The 15430-nt window shown below is 38.5% G+C and overlaps 2 protein-coding genes across 3 annotated transcripts; both read right to left on the minus strand.

Moving 5' to 3' along the window:
• Positions 1 to 434: 434 nt before the first annotated feature.
• LOC143462726 (calcium/calmodulin-dependent protein kinase kinase 2-like) lies at positions 435 to 6989 on the minus strand. 2 transcript variants are annotated; one of them, XM_076960979.1, is made up of 13 exons: positions 6835 to 6989; positions 5547 to 5741; positions 5187 to 5327; positions 3235 to 3336; positions 3028 to 3079; positions 2859 to 2968; positions 2731 to 2789; positions 2397 to 2485; positions 2254 to 2327; positions 2078 to 2197; positions 1871 to 2004; positions 1584 to 1800; positions 435 to 1319 (listed from the first exon to the last, which is right to left on the minus strand). In XM_076960979.1, the coding sequence occupies exons 2-13, from the start codon at positions 5694 to 5696 to the stop codon at positions 1248 to 1250; spliced, it is 1320 nt and encodes a 439-aa protein (XP_076817094.1). In that variant the 5' UTR covers positions 5697 to 5741; positions 6835 to 6989; the 3' UTR covers positions 435 to 1247. The 2 variants fall into 2 exon arrangements, with proteins under 2 accessions (XP_076817094.1, XP_076817095.1); XM_076960980.1 differs by lacking the exons at positions 5187 to 5327; positions 5547 to 5741; positions 6835 to 6989 and adding an exon at positions 3583 to 3906.
• A 1331-nt stretch (positions 6990 to 8320) lies between these two features.
• On the minus strand, positions 8321 to 14512 carry LOC143463413 (uncharacterized). The gene is made up of 13 exons (XM_076961878.1): positions 14383 to 14512; positions 14232 to 14262; positions 13903 to 14018; positions 13698 to 13832; positions 13162 to 13297; positions 13067 to 13091; positions 11155 to 11281; positions 10719 to 10841; positions 10189 to 10219; positions 9993 to 10108; positions 9788 to 9922; positions 9369 to 9504; positions 8321 to 8743 (listed from the first exon to the last, which is right to left on the minus strand). The coding sequence occupies exons 1-13, from the start codon at positions 14383 to 14385 to the stop codon at positions 8715 to 8717; spliced, it is 1143 nt and encodes a 380-aa protein (XP_076817993.1). The 5' UTR covers positions 14386 to 14512; the 3' UTR covers positions 8321 to 8714.
• Between the last annotated feature and the right edge of the window lie 918 nt (positions 14513 to 15430).

Genomic DNA, 15430 nt, shown 5'->3' on the forward strand with positions numbered 1-15430 from the left:
CAAATTATTTCAACCTGATGTGTAGTTAAGTATCAAAACTTTAACAACCGTACATTGCTTTCATTTGCCAGAACATGTTGCAAATAATCTGCCTTCAATCATGTCAATGACGCAGCCCGCTTAGGCGCAAACACGGTATAATGTGGTAGGGCAGGTTGGGTAGGAGGATGATCGCAGAGAGATTTATAAGCGCTGCTAAAGTGTTTTTTCTCTTAACTTAATTAGATTCACTTTTGAGCGCGATCGCATTTTAAGGAGCGCCATGTTGACGTCATCCTGAAATTTGTAATCTTGAATATAACGAGCTATTGCAAGAGATGTGTTAATTTATTTTGGAATTATAGTCTTTTTTAATAAAAGGGAATTAATTCTGGCTTTCTTCTGCCCTCTTGCGGTTGCCATACTATAAGCAATATCATGAAATGACCAAAGAATACGAGACAACTCTGTATGATTTATTCAAAGTTAAAACAACACCGGCAATATGTTGGTAATATTCGTACAAAGCAGTTTCCATTCCATGCACAATCAGGAGAACAAAATAAAAAGCAGGGAAGGCCGCATGACAGGATTCAACCCGCATTGGCAGGACACAGCAGAAGTGAAGTACCAGATAATCGCGATAATGTTAAGGCCAAAATGGAACAAAAGCAGACGTTTAACGATTATTTCCACACAATGACCAAATCGTTTTTAAACAAGAAATCTTTAACCAAATGTAGCTTGAAAAATGATTAAGTGCATTCGTAACTTGATTAAAAATGAACTCACGCACAGTAACATCTAAGAACTTTGCAACAAACGCATAAAAGTGATAAAACATGCGCGTCCACACCCAGTTGAACATGAACCGACCCTTGCTGCCCCAGCACAGAGCAGTCTACGTTACGTCATAAAGCAATTAGTTGAAAATACCTGACCTTGCTTGAAGGCACTGTGCATCGGAGAGATATTTTCTCACTCAGAGCAAATCAGTAACTCGGGTTTAAAAGACAATAATATAACAAAATCATTAACCGAACATTTTAAGAGCACGGTCTGGTGTCTGATTGGTTGATCAAAGTGCTTTATGTATTACGTCATACGTAGAAAGACATTAAAATGACGTCACTACCGCAGGTTGATGTGTGGAAAAATTAAAGTGCGAGCATCCGACATCGCGTTTCTCCACACGTCGTCAGCGAAATTGTTTGAAAAGAGAAAACTTGCGCTCCGGGTTCGATCCCGTCACTGGTCGATTCGTCGATTCACGTTTTGCCTTGTGACGAAGTTAGGGGATTTTTGAAGCTGTGCTTCTTCAGCATCGACTTGACTAAAATCTGAAATGTTAAATCGCGATTAAACAAAGCGGCTACATCCAGAGCATACAACGCAAAACTCTAATTAATCAGTGAGATGCAGCGTGGACTGGAGAGATCGCGGAACTACAGTAGAACAAGTTCCGCTGCCCTTTCAACGTTTTATCCGCAAACGCTGAGCTGTAAGGCTTAGATCCATGGAAAAGATACAGGACGCATAGACAGCGTGCTTAGGATACTTGGATACTCGTCATAGTCGACCACGATCACGATCACGTGACTTACCAGTGTCTTCAGTTTCGGAATGACCTTAACGCAGGATCTGACGTCATCGTCCGTCACGGTGACCAGCTGGCAGTTGTCGGTTTCGGACGGCATCGGAGTGACCCCACCCTGCGTGACCCATCGATGCACTTTGATGTCCTTCATTGTGATCCGGAGTGCGGGGTCTTTGGTGAGCATCCTGCCCATCAGCTCCCTGCATTCGACGCTTACCTTCGGCCTGGATCGAAGAAATTTGATGACGTCACTATTGTCACTTGTCTGTCACAGTAAGTAACGCAACCCCTTACGTGCTTGGATAGATGACGTCATGATTGCAAATTTTCTCGTGGAGTTCCAGGATGTGTGGGCTCTTAAATGGGGTTTCCCCGTATACGAGACTGTAGAGCGTTATTCCGAGCGCCCAGATATCGAGGGGTTTCCCCTGGAAGCAATGAAATAAATAGTGAGTGACATCACTTAAAAATACCGCGAGTTTTGAGGTTGGGCGAACATACGTAAAATTTGTCGTTGACTCCCGACACTGCTTCCGGTGGCAGAAACGCGGGGGTGCCGACGGTGCTGGAGATCTCAGCATCACCGTCCGAGAATTCCTGACTCACTCCGAAGTCAGCAATCTGCGGAGAAATGAACAGATGAGTTAAGTGAAGACGAGGAAATGAAGAGTCCTCACCTTTACTCGATTGTGATCGTCGAGGAGGAGGTTGGATGGCTTGATGTCGCGATGGATGATCTTCTGGTAGTGCACTGGAGGATAATTTGAAACGGATGAGTCAGCGAGATAAAAGACTTGCTAACCAGGTTGTGACGACTTACGATACTCGAGACCAAGTAGCACATCACGGAAGTATCTTTGTGCAACGTTCTCTTTCAAGGGCTCTGTCGTCGGCACATCAAGAACTTCTCTACAATGACATAAAAGTGATGTCACAATTAAAATGAACTCAGTATATTTATACATTTTAGTGCATTTACTTTTCAGTATATTTTTAGTGCTATTTATAAAAATGTTTTAAGAAAATTATTTTGAACAGGCCAATATAAAAATTGACAAGAAGCATGGGCAGGACGCCACATTTTAGTTTAAGCCAAGCATATGACACAAGACAACATGAACACATTAAGCAAAAGAATGAAGCAAGCTACAGACCCTTCTTTCATCAGCTCAAATACCATGTACAGGCTGTCATCGTCTGGATCGTCAAGTACCTAGAATATTAGGAAAGAGTAAATTTTCAAGTCAAGTGGAAATAGCAGCATAAATATTCCGTCCGTCACCTCAACAAGTTTGACCACATTTGGATGGTCAAGTTTCTTGAGCAGAGCGATTTCTCGATAAACTCGATCCAGGGGGGTGGTGGGCTTCTTCCCTCCTTTCATCGGTCGACCTAAAAATTTTATTGTTCTACAAACTTGTTGTAGGTAGCTCATAAGAGCAGGAACTTACGCGCAAAACCAGCTTGTCTCAAGAGCTTCTTTTTAGACATTATTTTCATCGCCTGCAAAAAGCAAAAAGCAAAACATAGTTCAGAGAGTGCTAATTTGGCAAAAATACAAAGTTTTTTTATAAAGGAAAGTTAATGCCGGTGTATTCCTGAAAGATAAGCTGTGATGTCATAAGAAATGCTTTTATTGTTACCAAACAGCAACTCACATAAAGGTTGTTGTCATCTTCATTATAAACAAGCTTAACCATCCCATATGAGCCGCGACCAAGATCTTCCTTCAGCAGGTACTGGTTCAATCTGGTCCCGTCCTGTAAATACAATTAAAATTTCTGTTTCCAAGGCAACATTTCTTCAACACACATCGTGGTTAAATATAAAGGTCAATACTGGAATCGAAAGTCAATCAACTTAACAAGCCACTTCATATACGTATAAGCCAGGATACTGTGTGTACATTGCCAAGGCATTGTGTACATTACAATAAATCATATTTGCTAGCAGCTGTCAAAAGTGAAAGATATGATTCACATCCCGTCAAATCAAATGCAGCGTACCTGCATATTTCGCTTTGTTGATATCTTTGCGCCAATTTCTATAAACTACTAAGTTTTAATGAAATTTCAACCCAATATCAGCATTCAGTGGTAGCTCTTAACTTAGAACTGAAGAAAATTGCTTAAATTACTTTGAGTTATCCAAAGTTCGTCCACAACACCTCACTGTACTCTACCATTCTGTCTACTGTAGACACTAAAACTCTATTTGTCTGCAGCACTCTGCTAGAACATTACTCTGTCCTGCCTTGTGCTGTCCAACTGAACATGAAAAGTAGAAGTGAAAAACAAGCAAAACCATTTGATTTGATTAAATAATAATCAATAGTGGTTTGACAGAAAGTAGTTATTGCAAGACTCGGCCCTAATGACCGTGTGACAGGAAATAAATTATTCTATGACACCCGCTCTCAACAGGCATCGTAAGACATTAAAAATGCATCAGCTGCCATGTCAAGCAACTTCTAGGAGGTTGCATGAGATTTTACTCTTGGTTTAGAAAATTACTTTGTGTTCAAATGGAACCAAAGCCACGAATCTGCAAAGTTCAATCAAGCTGGCTCAGTGTCACCATGACAAATACTTCGCCGTTTCCACTTCGGCAAACTACTACCACCTACAGCACTATTATAAGCTGTCGGGGTATTACAAACAGTATTTTGTGTACTTTAAGACGAACGTATTTCTATTCAACTTAATATCTAAAGTGATAGAAACAAAAAACTGAAGTTCTTTTGTTGGGAACCTCACGTCAAAGAAATGCTTGGTTAGTTGAAAGGTTCACCAATATTTGTTCTCTTCATGGAGCTTACTTCATCTCAACCAACATAGAGAGAAAATGTCAAGTATCTTGCCTGAGCTGTGATAACAACTTGCAGATTACGCGGATGGCAATAATGACGTGGGAATAACTTGAAAAAACAACATAGAATTTCGTTTCAGCTTCCCCTAACTGCACACAAAATATTAAGATATCACAGGTGTCAGCATGAAAGCTGAGTGCAATGAACAGCTTGAAATAAAGCAGGAGACAGCAAAGTGCTGACCAGCATAACACGCGAATTGTGCATGTTATGTGATGGAACAATGGTTAACAAAGCAGGATGCTAGCCCTACCACATTGTACCAAGCTATGGAAATTAACCAATAACCAAAACAAACTCATCTTACCAAGTGGTTGCATAGTAAAAAACCCATCATTAAAATATTATCAGAATCAGACAACCAATCAGCTAAGTACATGACAAGTATTTAAAGTTGCAACATGTGGATTGAATAAATACGGTAAAATTCTTGCAACATATTCCCATTCATTAGGGTACTGTTATGGGCGTTATAGTATTGTTACCAGCACTTAAAATGCAGGATAATATTAGGTAGCTATGGCAATTATTTTGAATAAACCATAAACTACATTTTGTATAAACATCAAAATACACGTTTCTCGCGTTTTAACTTAATTAATATTTTGTTTTTGCATTTATTCCTCTGCAAAAATCTTTACCAGAAAAAGACTAAATCGGAGTTATTTAAATTTTAAGTTGATCAGATACAAAGGTTTGATCCTGGAGATGACACATTGACATCACTGCATATATATGTACCTCGATATCAGCAGTTTTCACTTTATTTGACACGAGAGTTTTTCGAAGAGATAACGGGGAAACTGAAACCATGCCTTGAATAGAAGTTGCAAATTTTGAATGATTTGGTGACGCGCCGCAGGACGCCCCACTATCATGGCTCTGAAACCAACAAAAAGAAAGATATACGTATTTGTATTGACCGGTACAACCTATGTCACATATACCTACACATGCATGCACATAATGGATTGTAATGTCATATATCTGTATAAAACTAATCTTATATAGACACGTATATGTACGGACCTACAATGATACTGATCACACAACAAACATGTTGCAAGAGAACCAAGTAAAGATGCCTCATCTAACACCTACCCAAGTGTCATTATCGCTTTCATTATGCTCACTCTCCACCGGGATTGCTGAAAGAGTTATCCCTGAATCACTCCTTTCATTTAAAGAGACCTTGGCCAGTTTCTTTTCCACCAAATCATCAAATTCTTTAACATTCTCAGCAGCAGACATCACTGCATTAGTCTCTACGGCACGATGAATGGAAACCACGGTAGGCTGTGGACAAGTACATAAAATACATCATTAGGGCATTAGGCTACTGGTACCTGGTTAACCTTATATTTGGGGTCTAGTGCACAACTACAGGATGCATTTGATTACTATACCCCAGTTACTCCAATTATGTAATCAAATTGTGCACTTCTGCACTCAAATATTGATCTGGAAAATTTGTATCCAATTGCCATTGTTTGTTAATTGACTGTGGGGATGGAAATTATAGTGGGCTGGTTTATTTTTGCTCTCCCATATCAAGATCAAGTATTGAGGAACTTTTACGTTATAATTTATTTTCTATTATCCTCTAACTCATTCAGGCCTTCAAGTCGGAGTGCAAAAGTATATGAGAGTAGTAGAAAAGTATAATCTTGCACAGATTAAAAGAACATGCTAAGGATACCAACAGCCGAAATAAATATACGAAGTGACATGGTTTGATTACAGTGACAATGAATATCTTTAAGTGCACAAAAAATTGTGTTATAAATATGCTCGACTAGAAACTATGACAGCTTTCGACAAGAACTCATTCATGCAAAGACGCAATCTTTAGTGTGATAGCGTGCACTGTAGCCTTAATTCTTCGTTTATCAATTATAAATAGGTGTTCAAGCAACTACTTTTTCTTTGTTTATTTCATATAAATCGGTGTAATGAGTAAAATAAGCTATACAGCGTGTACGTTCATGAATCTCATTCCTGCGCAGATGCCAGGCACTAAATATAGCAGGTTAAAGCTCGCACCCAAACCCAACTGCCTAGACAGCCAGCAGGTATAAACCTCACAGTTTCAAAATATTGATACTAGGCTATATGCCTATTGCTACATGGTAAAATAATCGTATCTTAGGCTATAACTGAAAACATTATTTAAACATTTAAAACACAATAATATACAAATACAACGGCTTGTGGTAAGTTCTGCGGTTGTTTTGTCGGGTCTAGTATATAAGTGCACAACCGTAGCAAGAAGCATAAATCCCTGAGCAGCCTGATAATAAAACAAGCTGTCAGGCCCAGGGCAAATTCTAGCAATAAAGCTAATGAAAAATCAAAATCCTGATGGCTGTCAGCTACTGTTTAAGCTTACCTCTAAACAGAGAACAGGGAAGTATAATACAGAATCCGGGCAGCTATGGTTGTTACAAATTTAGGCTAGTTTATAAATAATTATTGCTCACGCCAAACACGACCCAGTGGAGCAAACATGACACATTTAGTATTTAAAAGATTTGATAAGTTGCTCCACCCCTTGAACGTTTTTTACAAAATTAATTTCCACTACAGGTCGCTATTGCTAAAATTATAGGATTAGTTTTCATGAGGAATCTGTTGAATTTATCTATTTATGAAGTTTATAAAGCAGTGTGGCATACCGACAAATAAACTATATATTCATGAGAAAATTCATATGTCATAGGAGGCATCATCGTCTCTCACGCTAAATAAAGTTAAATCGCATCAGCGCTCATTTAGGTACAGAAGTCACTAGTAGCTTTTCACGTCACCAGTTGAAATATACACTCGACAACTGCTTTGTCAAGTGTTTTTTGACATTCAAGAATTTCTTGCCACTTATTGGTTCCTTGCCCAGCATCATCATTTGAACCAAAGTGTCATCAGATGCTGTTTTTGGCTTTCACCGCAAAATAAGTTACTGATTTAAAATTTTTGCCTTCATTTAAGCCTACAGTACTGGTAATTGGCGGTTTCTAAACTATTTTGTCTCTACGTTGTCAAATAATTTGATCATCAGCATTGAAAGTTTTGTGCAAATGCCTTTGTAAGGCTATGTCGGCCCGGCGTTCATCAAAATTCATGTTTGAAAAATAACTTTTGATTGCACAACTGTCCCTCAACTTTTTCGTTTATTTGAAATCAAAAAGCTGTTTTACCTAACTTAGCATTACTTCATGACATTTGCACTTATAACGTCAAAAAACAACCATTTTATCACCAGTGCCGCGATAATTTCTTGGACAACATCAACTGCCGCCTGGTGACGCAATAGAACCAATTCTATGAAGCTTCCGTAAAAAGAGTTTCCTTTAGTATCCAGCATCGACCCCTGTGAAGTTAAAAGCGTTTTTTTTCCGAGGCAGGGTCATCAATTTTTTATGAGTTTTGTTGTAAAAGCTCAAAATCCTCCAATTGAGATGGGCTGCAACCTGTTACACTAATTCATTCTGATCATCCCTTTAAAAGAACCCAACAACTGAATATATCAATTATTCATGACTTACTTCAACTTAGGGTCGTCATTTATTATTCATTATGAAGGCATAAAAATGTTCTGTGATGTCATAAGACCTTTTCAGGTTCAAAACCGATCCCGAAACTCCTTCATGGTCTCATATGCCTCACCGCAATGAATATACACAACGTATTGTTATGGATTGTCTGGCACCACCCGCTTTTACTATGTAATTCCGTCCATTGTTTAGTCATAATGGGGTAGATGTGCACAAAAGCTATTTAGCGCCAAATGTTGTTGCCAGAAGATGTGTTTGGTAATTGCGATGTAACAATGCAAACAAAACGTCACAAAACTTTAACTAACAGAACATCATCATATGTCGGTTTGACAGTTTTGTATTTATTACATCATGATACCGTCACATACAAACAAAGTGCTACAAAAATGACGTCATACGATCAACGAAACGAGACAGCTGGTGTCTATGAAAGTCAGGGAAATGAATCTATGTTTGTCCCCATGGCATGGACTGCTGTGCAGAACTCTTTGCTGCTGGTACCGATAGCATAGTCAGTACCTGCATAGTGTGCATTGACCACGCCTGTAATTATTACTTCACAAGAAACAAAACACGTCACAAAGTTTGATACAAGACAACAACTGTGAAATAAATATTTTGATGAAATATTTTGTTCAACATAGAAGCGAGCCGCCAACTTGTCTGCGCGACCATCCAGTCAGCTAGTATTCAAGAAATGATGACGTCGTATGATCTATTTTGCCGTCATCATACTGACAAATTCTAAGAAAAAGAAATTACGTAACAGGGATGGGAACAATTCGATCCTAACGGTACCCTGCGCCGGTTTAACTACTATCGAGGTCAAACGGGGTCGTTCCTAGCAACCCAGATGACCCCAAGCGTGGTTGATGTCGATGGCAGAGAACGGAGAGAGCGCATTTATTGATCCGGTTTATTTGGGAAATATTAAGGGAACATTTATTGCGGCAGATCTACGTCAATATGCACTGGACTCGCTATCGATTGTTTCATTGTGATGTCACTGACACCGTTTCTATCAATGTTTTCTAAAGTAATCGAGACCTTGTTTAAATAAATACATCAACGATTTGTCCATATTGTCGATATTGTCCGCCTTTATACGGTGAAAACTTCTCGAATTACCAAAAGTGAAATATTTGTGCTGGAAACCTCTTAACCCAACATGCTTAAATCGAAAGCTGTATTAAGGGCAATTGACTCCACCTTAATCTTCAATATACAAAGTCATGTTTAACATTCACAGCGAGGTAGTCATGAAGCTAAAATATACCCTGCAATTTGACAAAGATATACTATTACGTCACACAAGACTTTTGACGATGTCTTTACTGAAATCTAGAATATTCAAAGCAGCACAAAATACCTTCATAATTAACTTGACCGTCTCCGTCAACATCTGCTTCTCGAATCATTTCATCAACTTCTTCATCTGTTAATTTCTCCCCGAGGTTCGTCATCACATGACGTAATTCGGCAGCAGAAATGAAGCCGTTGCCGTCCTAGGAGGAATACATTTCAAATTACGTAGCTTTTTAACAAACCATTTCAAAATTATCTACGTTTAAAGAAGATCAAAGAATGTTTTCATAAGATTTGTTTGTCGTTATGACCGAATAATGACAATTTTTATCGCTCAATAGATACCCGAGTGTAGATATCACGTGATTAATGCAACAATGAGGAAAATCTATTCCTAAATCTTTGAAACGATGTTATACAATGCAGACCTCAAATCAGGTTCAAGTTTTGTTCGGCTTTACAGGACAAGTTAAATAGATTCACCTTGTCAAAAACTCTGAATGCTTCCCGAATTTCTTCCTCGCTGTCTGTGTCCTTCATTTTTCTCGCCATCATGGTGAGGAATTCTGGAAAGTCGATTGTTCCGTTGCCATCGGCATCTACTTCATTGATCATGTCCTGTGGTGAGAAGATTCATCTCATCAACGTTGCACGTATAAGTGACGTCAAGCACGTGACCAGCACTTACCTGAAGCTCAGCCTCGGTGGGGTTTTGTCCGAGTGACCTCATAATAGTTCCAAGTTCTTTAGTTGTGATTGTGCCATCGCCATCTTTGTCGAACAAGGAAAACGCTTCTTTAAATTCTAAAAATGGACAAAAACATCTAAATAGTGACAAGACAATAAGTTGCACTGGGGCATGTTTACATCCATAGAAATCATACCTGCAATTTCTTCTTCGTTCAGTTGATTTGCCTGCAAAGATGGTAAACATTTTTACACACTTTATCAAACTGAAGTGATAAACAAGACATCAACATATGTTACATAAGAAATAGTTTTGCAAGAACCCATGGGAGCAGTTTACCCAACAACCTCTACAGCACTTACCATTTGGTGTTGGTTTTAATGCTGTCCTTTTCAAAATTGGCCTAAAATTCTTAATTACTGCAGGCACCAGCTATCGTGCTACTTTCTCTATATTAAGTACGCGGCAAAATATGATCACAAAAAAAATGCACTGCCCAACAATAACTTGCATCGGCATTATAGGTAAGTTATTACAACAGTAGTGTAACTATAAGCACACGAATATTATTTGATTGTCAAAGTTTACTTATTTAACATGTGTAGTTGGCAACCATTAGCCTAGAAAATAGCAAGAAATACGACGCCAATTGAAGAATTCTTGAAAAAATCTCGAAATTTTACGTATTTCTTTCAAAAATCTCTCCACAAAATGAAATATTCAAACAGTGACGGAGTTTTTCAACTCTTGCAAGCAAAGCACGGCCTTGATCGATGGCTGCGATCGACTTTTCGATCTTTGAGACGCAGAATAATTTGAAGCTGTCTCACATGTTAATCTCTGTCTATCCTAACACAACAATAGAGCGAGATATAAATGTGCCAGCTCACTCTAATAAGTTATGGCGAAGAATACCGTCGCTGTACAATTCGTTTCAGTTCGTAAGTTTGCGATTCAGTAACTAACAGAGATGCATTCGCAAGTTTTCCGGACGTTCCTTGACTGACTTGAACCAAGAAAGAACGACCCTTTCATATCTCTCAGTCTCAGCCCTTTCATTATAACGAGCCGTTGTATCGATTTCGGTGCTTTCCAATACCGCATTACTGTTAACGAGCAACCGGCACTCTGGATGCAAATGTCGTACAGGTCTGAGTCTTACCGCATTGGTTGATTGACTGCTTATGTTGTCTTGTGATGGTGATGCTTCAGGCCTGACTGCTGGCAACTGTCTCTTTGAAGGTTTTGCTGTCAAAGTTATTGGTGCGGGAAATATTTTGTTGAGAAACCTTGATTTTTAACACCAGCTACTTAACGTTTGATTTCATTGCGTCGATTAAATCGATTCTACGGTATTGTATCTCATCTCCGTGGTGAATAATTGTCCTTTTAATCATGGTCGTTGAAATCTTTTCCCATGAGTCTAACTGAAATCTATTTGGTGATTGAACTTGTCTCTGAAACCCGATCTGTCGACCTCTGTTCGCACAAACCAATTTTCTTAATCAATAAATCATAAGAAACATGGAACTCGATGCAATCAACAACCCCGCTGGCATGTCGCACTGTTATTTATGACGTAACAAGGAGGATTTTTTCTTTTAATTTGACCAAGACAATCACATGATTTGCCGGCCTCGATTTGAAGTTTAGGCCAAGTTTAGGTTTGGGCTGATACGAACCCAGACCCGAGCAGCTTTGGCGAATATCACCTGCTTGGAAGATCCGGGTGAACCCGAATACCAATAATGACGAACCCGAATACAAGATTGTTTATATATCTGTCGACTTTGGTGATAATTGTTGATCTACTGTAGTTTGGTGGCTAAGCTAAAAATGAACAATAATTCTTACAATGAAGACCATTTGTTAAAGATTTTGCTTCTTCAATCCTAATGTAAACATTATTTTTTGGAAATACAGCAATTTGTTTAGCTATCGCGTCATTGTATAAGCGAGATTTGGCAACTTTTGTATGAAATTGTATCGTTTGATCTCAAGTTAATACGAATTGATACTGTTTATTGGAAGCTTCCAGTAACGTGTCAACCAACTGCTTCGAAACTACTTTTAACTCGAGGTGACACGTTTCTACATCAAGAAAAAAGTATTGCCATCACCGAAATAAGCTCAAACTAGCTGAATTATTTCCCCTTAACAATAAGTAGTCGCATCTATTCTACGCTTTACTAAATACGGTCTTGGTGATTTCCCATCGTTGATAGTTTTGTTGTTGCATCAGATTCGCGAAGACAACAGCGATTGAAGCGTATAGGATACGATTTCTTTTCGCCCGTGCTCGACTGAGTTAGCTTCAACAAGGTGAAAAAATCGTCACCTACAAGCGGGAAAAACGTCGTCCCTCAACGCTTCAACCGCTGTTTTCTAAACGAATGGGGTAATTACTGTTCATCTTATTGCTTTGATGAAGTTATTGTGGGTGTCCTGACACAACTGATCGCAGTGTAGTTTATTGAACAAAATATAAGATCATATTCGTTACACGGCAAATGTATAACGTTGACTTTATAGAAAGCTTCGATGCCCAGATGAATACCAACCTCAAGATAACTCGGATTGTACGAAAGATGCCAAAGAAATCAAACGAGTCTGTTTTTTCAAGGACTTATTTGAAGGAGTGAACAAACACAAAATACGAGAGTAAGTTACATGTTTAAGCGTGAAACGATTTGCCACGATTCTATTAACTTACCAACAACTTTTCCAGGAAAATTAACAACTTGACAAAACTTACGGTTGTTATGTTTATTTACGACGGGTATAAAAACCACAAATGGAGAATTTACATAATGTTACACTCGGGATTAGAGAACAGTGTACAAGGATTACAACGGCACCGGCTTTGTAATACTAAGATATATTTATGGGAATATTCAATGCGGTGCTGAAGTTTCTTTTCAGTTAAGCATCGGCAATTACTATCACTAAGACCAGCATGGATATAAATGTAAATTTGTAAAATTCAAAACTGGCAAATCGTTGGAATGGGGACAGGAGCGATTGCAGCATTTCGCAACGTCACAATGCAGAATTGTATATGGAATATTGCTCACTTCGTTGTCATCATGCTGACGAATTCTAGAATAACATGACATAGGTAATATAGCGTCTAAATTACAATGAGCTCATTCAAAGCATCAAAAATTACCTTCATAGTTAACTTGACCGTCTCCGTCAACATCTGCCTCTCGAATCATTTCATCAACTTCTTCATCAGTTAATTTCTCGCCGAGGTTCGTCATCACATGACGTAATTCGGCGGCTGAAATATATCCATTGCCGTCCTAAGAACAGAAAATAAGTTTCCAGCTGTTCCCAAGTAATTTGAACAAATAATTAATCACTAATCAGCCAAACACAAGTAAAGATTGCACACTACTGTCTGAAAGCAAAATGATATCTATTAATTCTCTGACTAACACCTAAAAAGATATGGAGAGGTATACAAACTAAATTTAGTCCCCAGCACACAAGAAAACGTGCCTTGATAACGTAAACTGACATTGTTTGGCACCACATTAGAATCACTGCCCTTTCAGCTTATTCATTACATAACACCTTGATTAAATATTTAACGCAAACCCACTCTGTTGCTATTGGTAACCAATACTTAACAGGCATTCACCAAAAATACAATGACTTGATATATTCTGAGACTCATGGTATCAAACGTAAGTCTTTCACCTTGTCAAAAACTCTGAATGCTTCCCGAATTTCTTCTTCGCTGTCTGTGTCCTTCATTTTTCTCGCCATCATGGTGAGGAATTCTGGAAAGTCAATTGTTCCGTTGCCATCAGCATCTACTTCATTGATCATGTCCTGTGGTGAGAAGATTCATCTCATCAACGTTGTACGTATAAGTGACGCCAAGCATGTGACCAGCACTTACCTGAAGCTCAGCCTCGGTGGGGTTTTGTCCGAGTGACCTCATAACAGTTCCAAGTTCTTTAGTTGTGATTGTGCCATCGCCGTCTTTGTCGAACAGGGAAAATGCTTCTTTAAATTCTATGACAAAATGATTAATGTTATAATTCTGTATCATTGCATATATGTGCAGCACTGTGCCTAGCTGCCTGCTTTAGCCAACATTGTAAAGCACAGGCCATCACATCTTACACAAAACTGAATTGCAATTTAACTTCTTTAATTGATATTAAAATTAAAGCACGAAAACTTATTGTTAAAATGCATTTTCAACTTAAGCAATTCCGTTCTTACCTGCAATTTGTTCTTCTGTCAACTGGTCGGCCTGTAAAAGACTTAATATCAATAATAAAGCTCAAACATTCAAGCTAAGCGCAATTTGTGAATAATACAACTTTACAATGACCATACTGTTAAAAAGTTAATCCATAATAAATTTACTCACCATTTTATTGCTTTTTTGCTATTGGAACAATTTACAACTTACAGTAAATGCCTGCAATGATAATACAAAACATAACGTACAGATGTACCAATAAGTTGTCAACACAAAAACAAATTTTGCTAACTAGTATAATTGGTAAACCTAAAAAATTTCTTGTCAAATCATGTTTGGCACGGCGTTTATCACGACAGCAATAAATCTTCCTGTTAACGTACTTGAGCTGTTTACTCTGTTCGTTATCGTAATATATCCCGTAGGCCGGTCGTCCTCATGGGAGAACAACAACTGCTGACAAAACGCTATAAAAAAATTCACCAGATTGCCTTTAGCTAGGCTAGAGTCTGTCTTCAAAATATCACCATACTTACAGTTAGCCTAGTATGGTGATACGCTAAGTGCGATAGCACTGAGAAATTGCGAAAAGCGTGCTATGAAGTACCCAAAAGTAACTTAAAGGAAGTCGGTTGATAACACAGGCTAATTTGAATTCAGAACAATGCCTACGCTACCAAGGGGACCTTTCCAACGCAATGCGGTTACTTTCACTCAGCATTAACTGATTACACTTAACCTAATCTCACGTCTTACCCTGTAGACTAGCAACTCACAGAACCATAAGTACGACTAAATATGACATTAACTTTCCGGTAAGTGTATTCTTAACTTAGGGTAACTTCTTAAAAAAATTAAATCAGGTAAAACTGAAAACTTTTCCACCAGATGAGAGTAAAACAGCTTGAAATCAAACTTGCTGACTACCCTTACATTGACAACACGATAACGCTAACCAGCTTTTAATCAGCCAACCTTACCCTGTTTGCCGGTAACCAGCGAACTTCAAATCTACTACACCCGAAATCTGTTGGGAGCACTTTCATTAAAGAAATAAAAGAGAAGGCCATCGTGATTAAAGAGAATAAAGATTTCTCTTTTCTCTTCTTTCGAAGCCACGATTGGTCGCTCTCTACCTGCAATGCGGGAAAGACGTTATGACGTCAATACGTAGACCGTTAATCTTTTTTTACTTTTTTGTCGGGGCCCAACAAAG

The sequence above is a fragment of the Clavelina lepadiformis genome, chromosome 6, assembly GCF_947623445.1.
Source record: "Clavelina lepadiformis chromosome 6, kaClaLepa1.1, whole genome shotgun sequence".
Taxonomy (NCBI): Eukaryota; Metazoa; Chordata; class Ascidiacea; order Aplousobranchia; family Clavelinidae; genus Clavelina; species Clavelina lepadiformis.

Coding starts and splice junctions, on each gene's coding strand:
- LOC143462726 (XM_076960979.1), bottom strand. CDS start 5,696: ATGTCTGCTGCTGAGAATGTTAAAGAATTTGATGATTTGGTGGAAAAG. Junction 1,801..1,870: donor GACGTCATCTATCCAAGCAC/GTAAGGGGTTGC, acceptor TCTTCGATCCAG/GCCGAAGGTAAGCGTCGAAT. Junction 1,320..1,583: donor TTCCGAAACTGAAGACACTG/GTAAGTCACGTG, acceptor TTAACATTTCAG/ATTTTAGTCAAGTCGATGCT.
- LOC143463413 (XM_076961878.1), bottom strand. Junction 13,833..13,902: donor CCACCGAGGCTGAGCTTCAG/GTAAGTGCTGGT, acceptor TTCTCACCACAG/GACATGATCAATGAAGTAGA. Junction 10,109..10,188: donor GAACGAAGAAGAAATTGCAG/GTATGATTTCTA, acceptor GTCCATTTTTAG/AATTTAAAGAAGCGTTTTCC.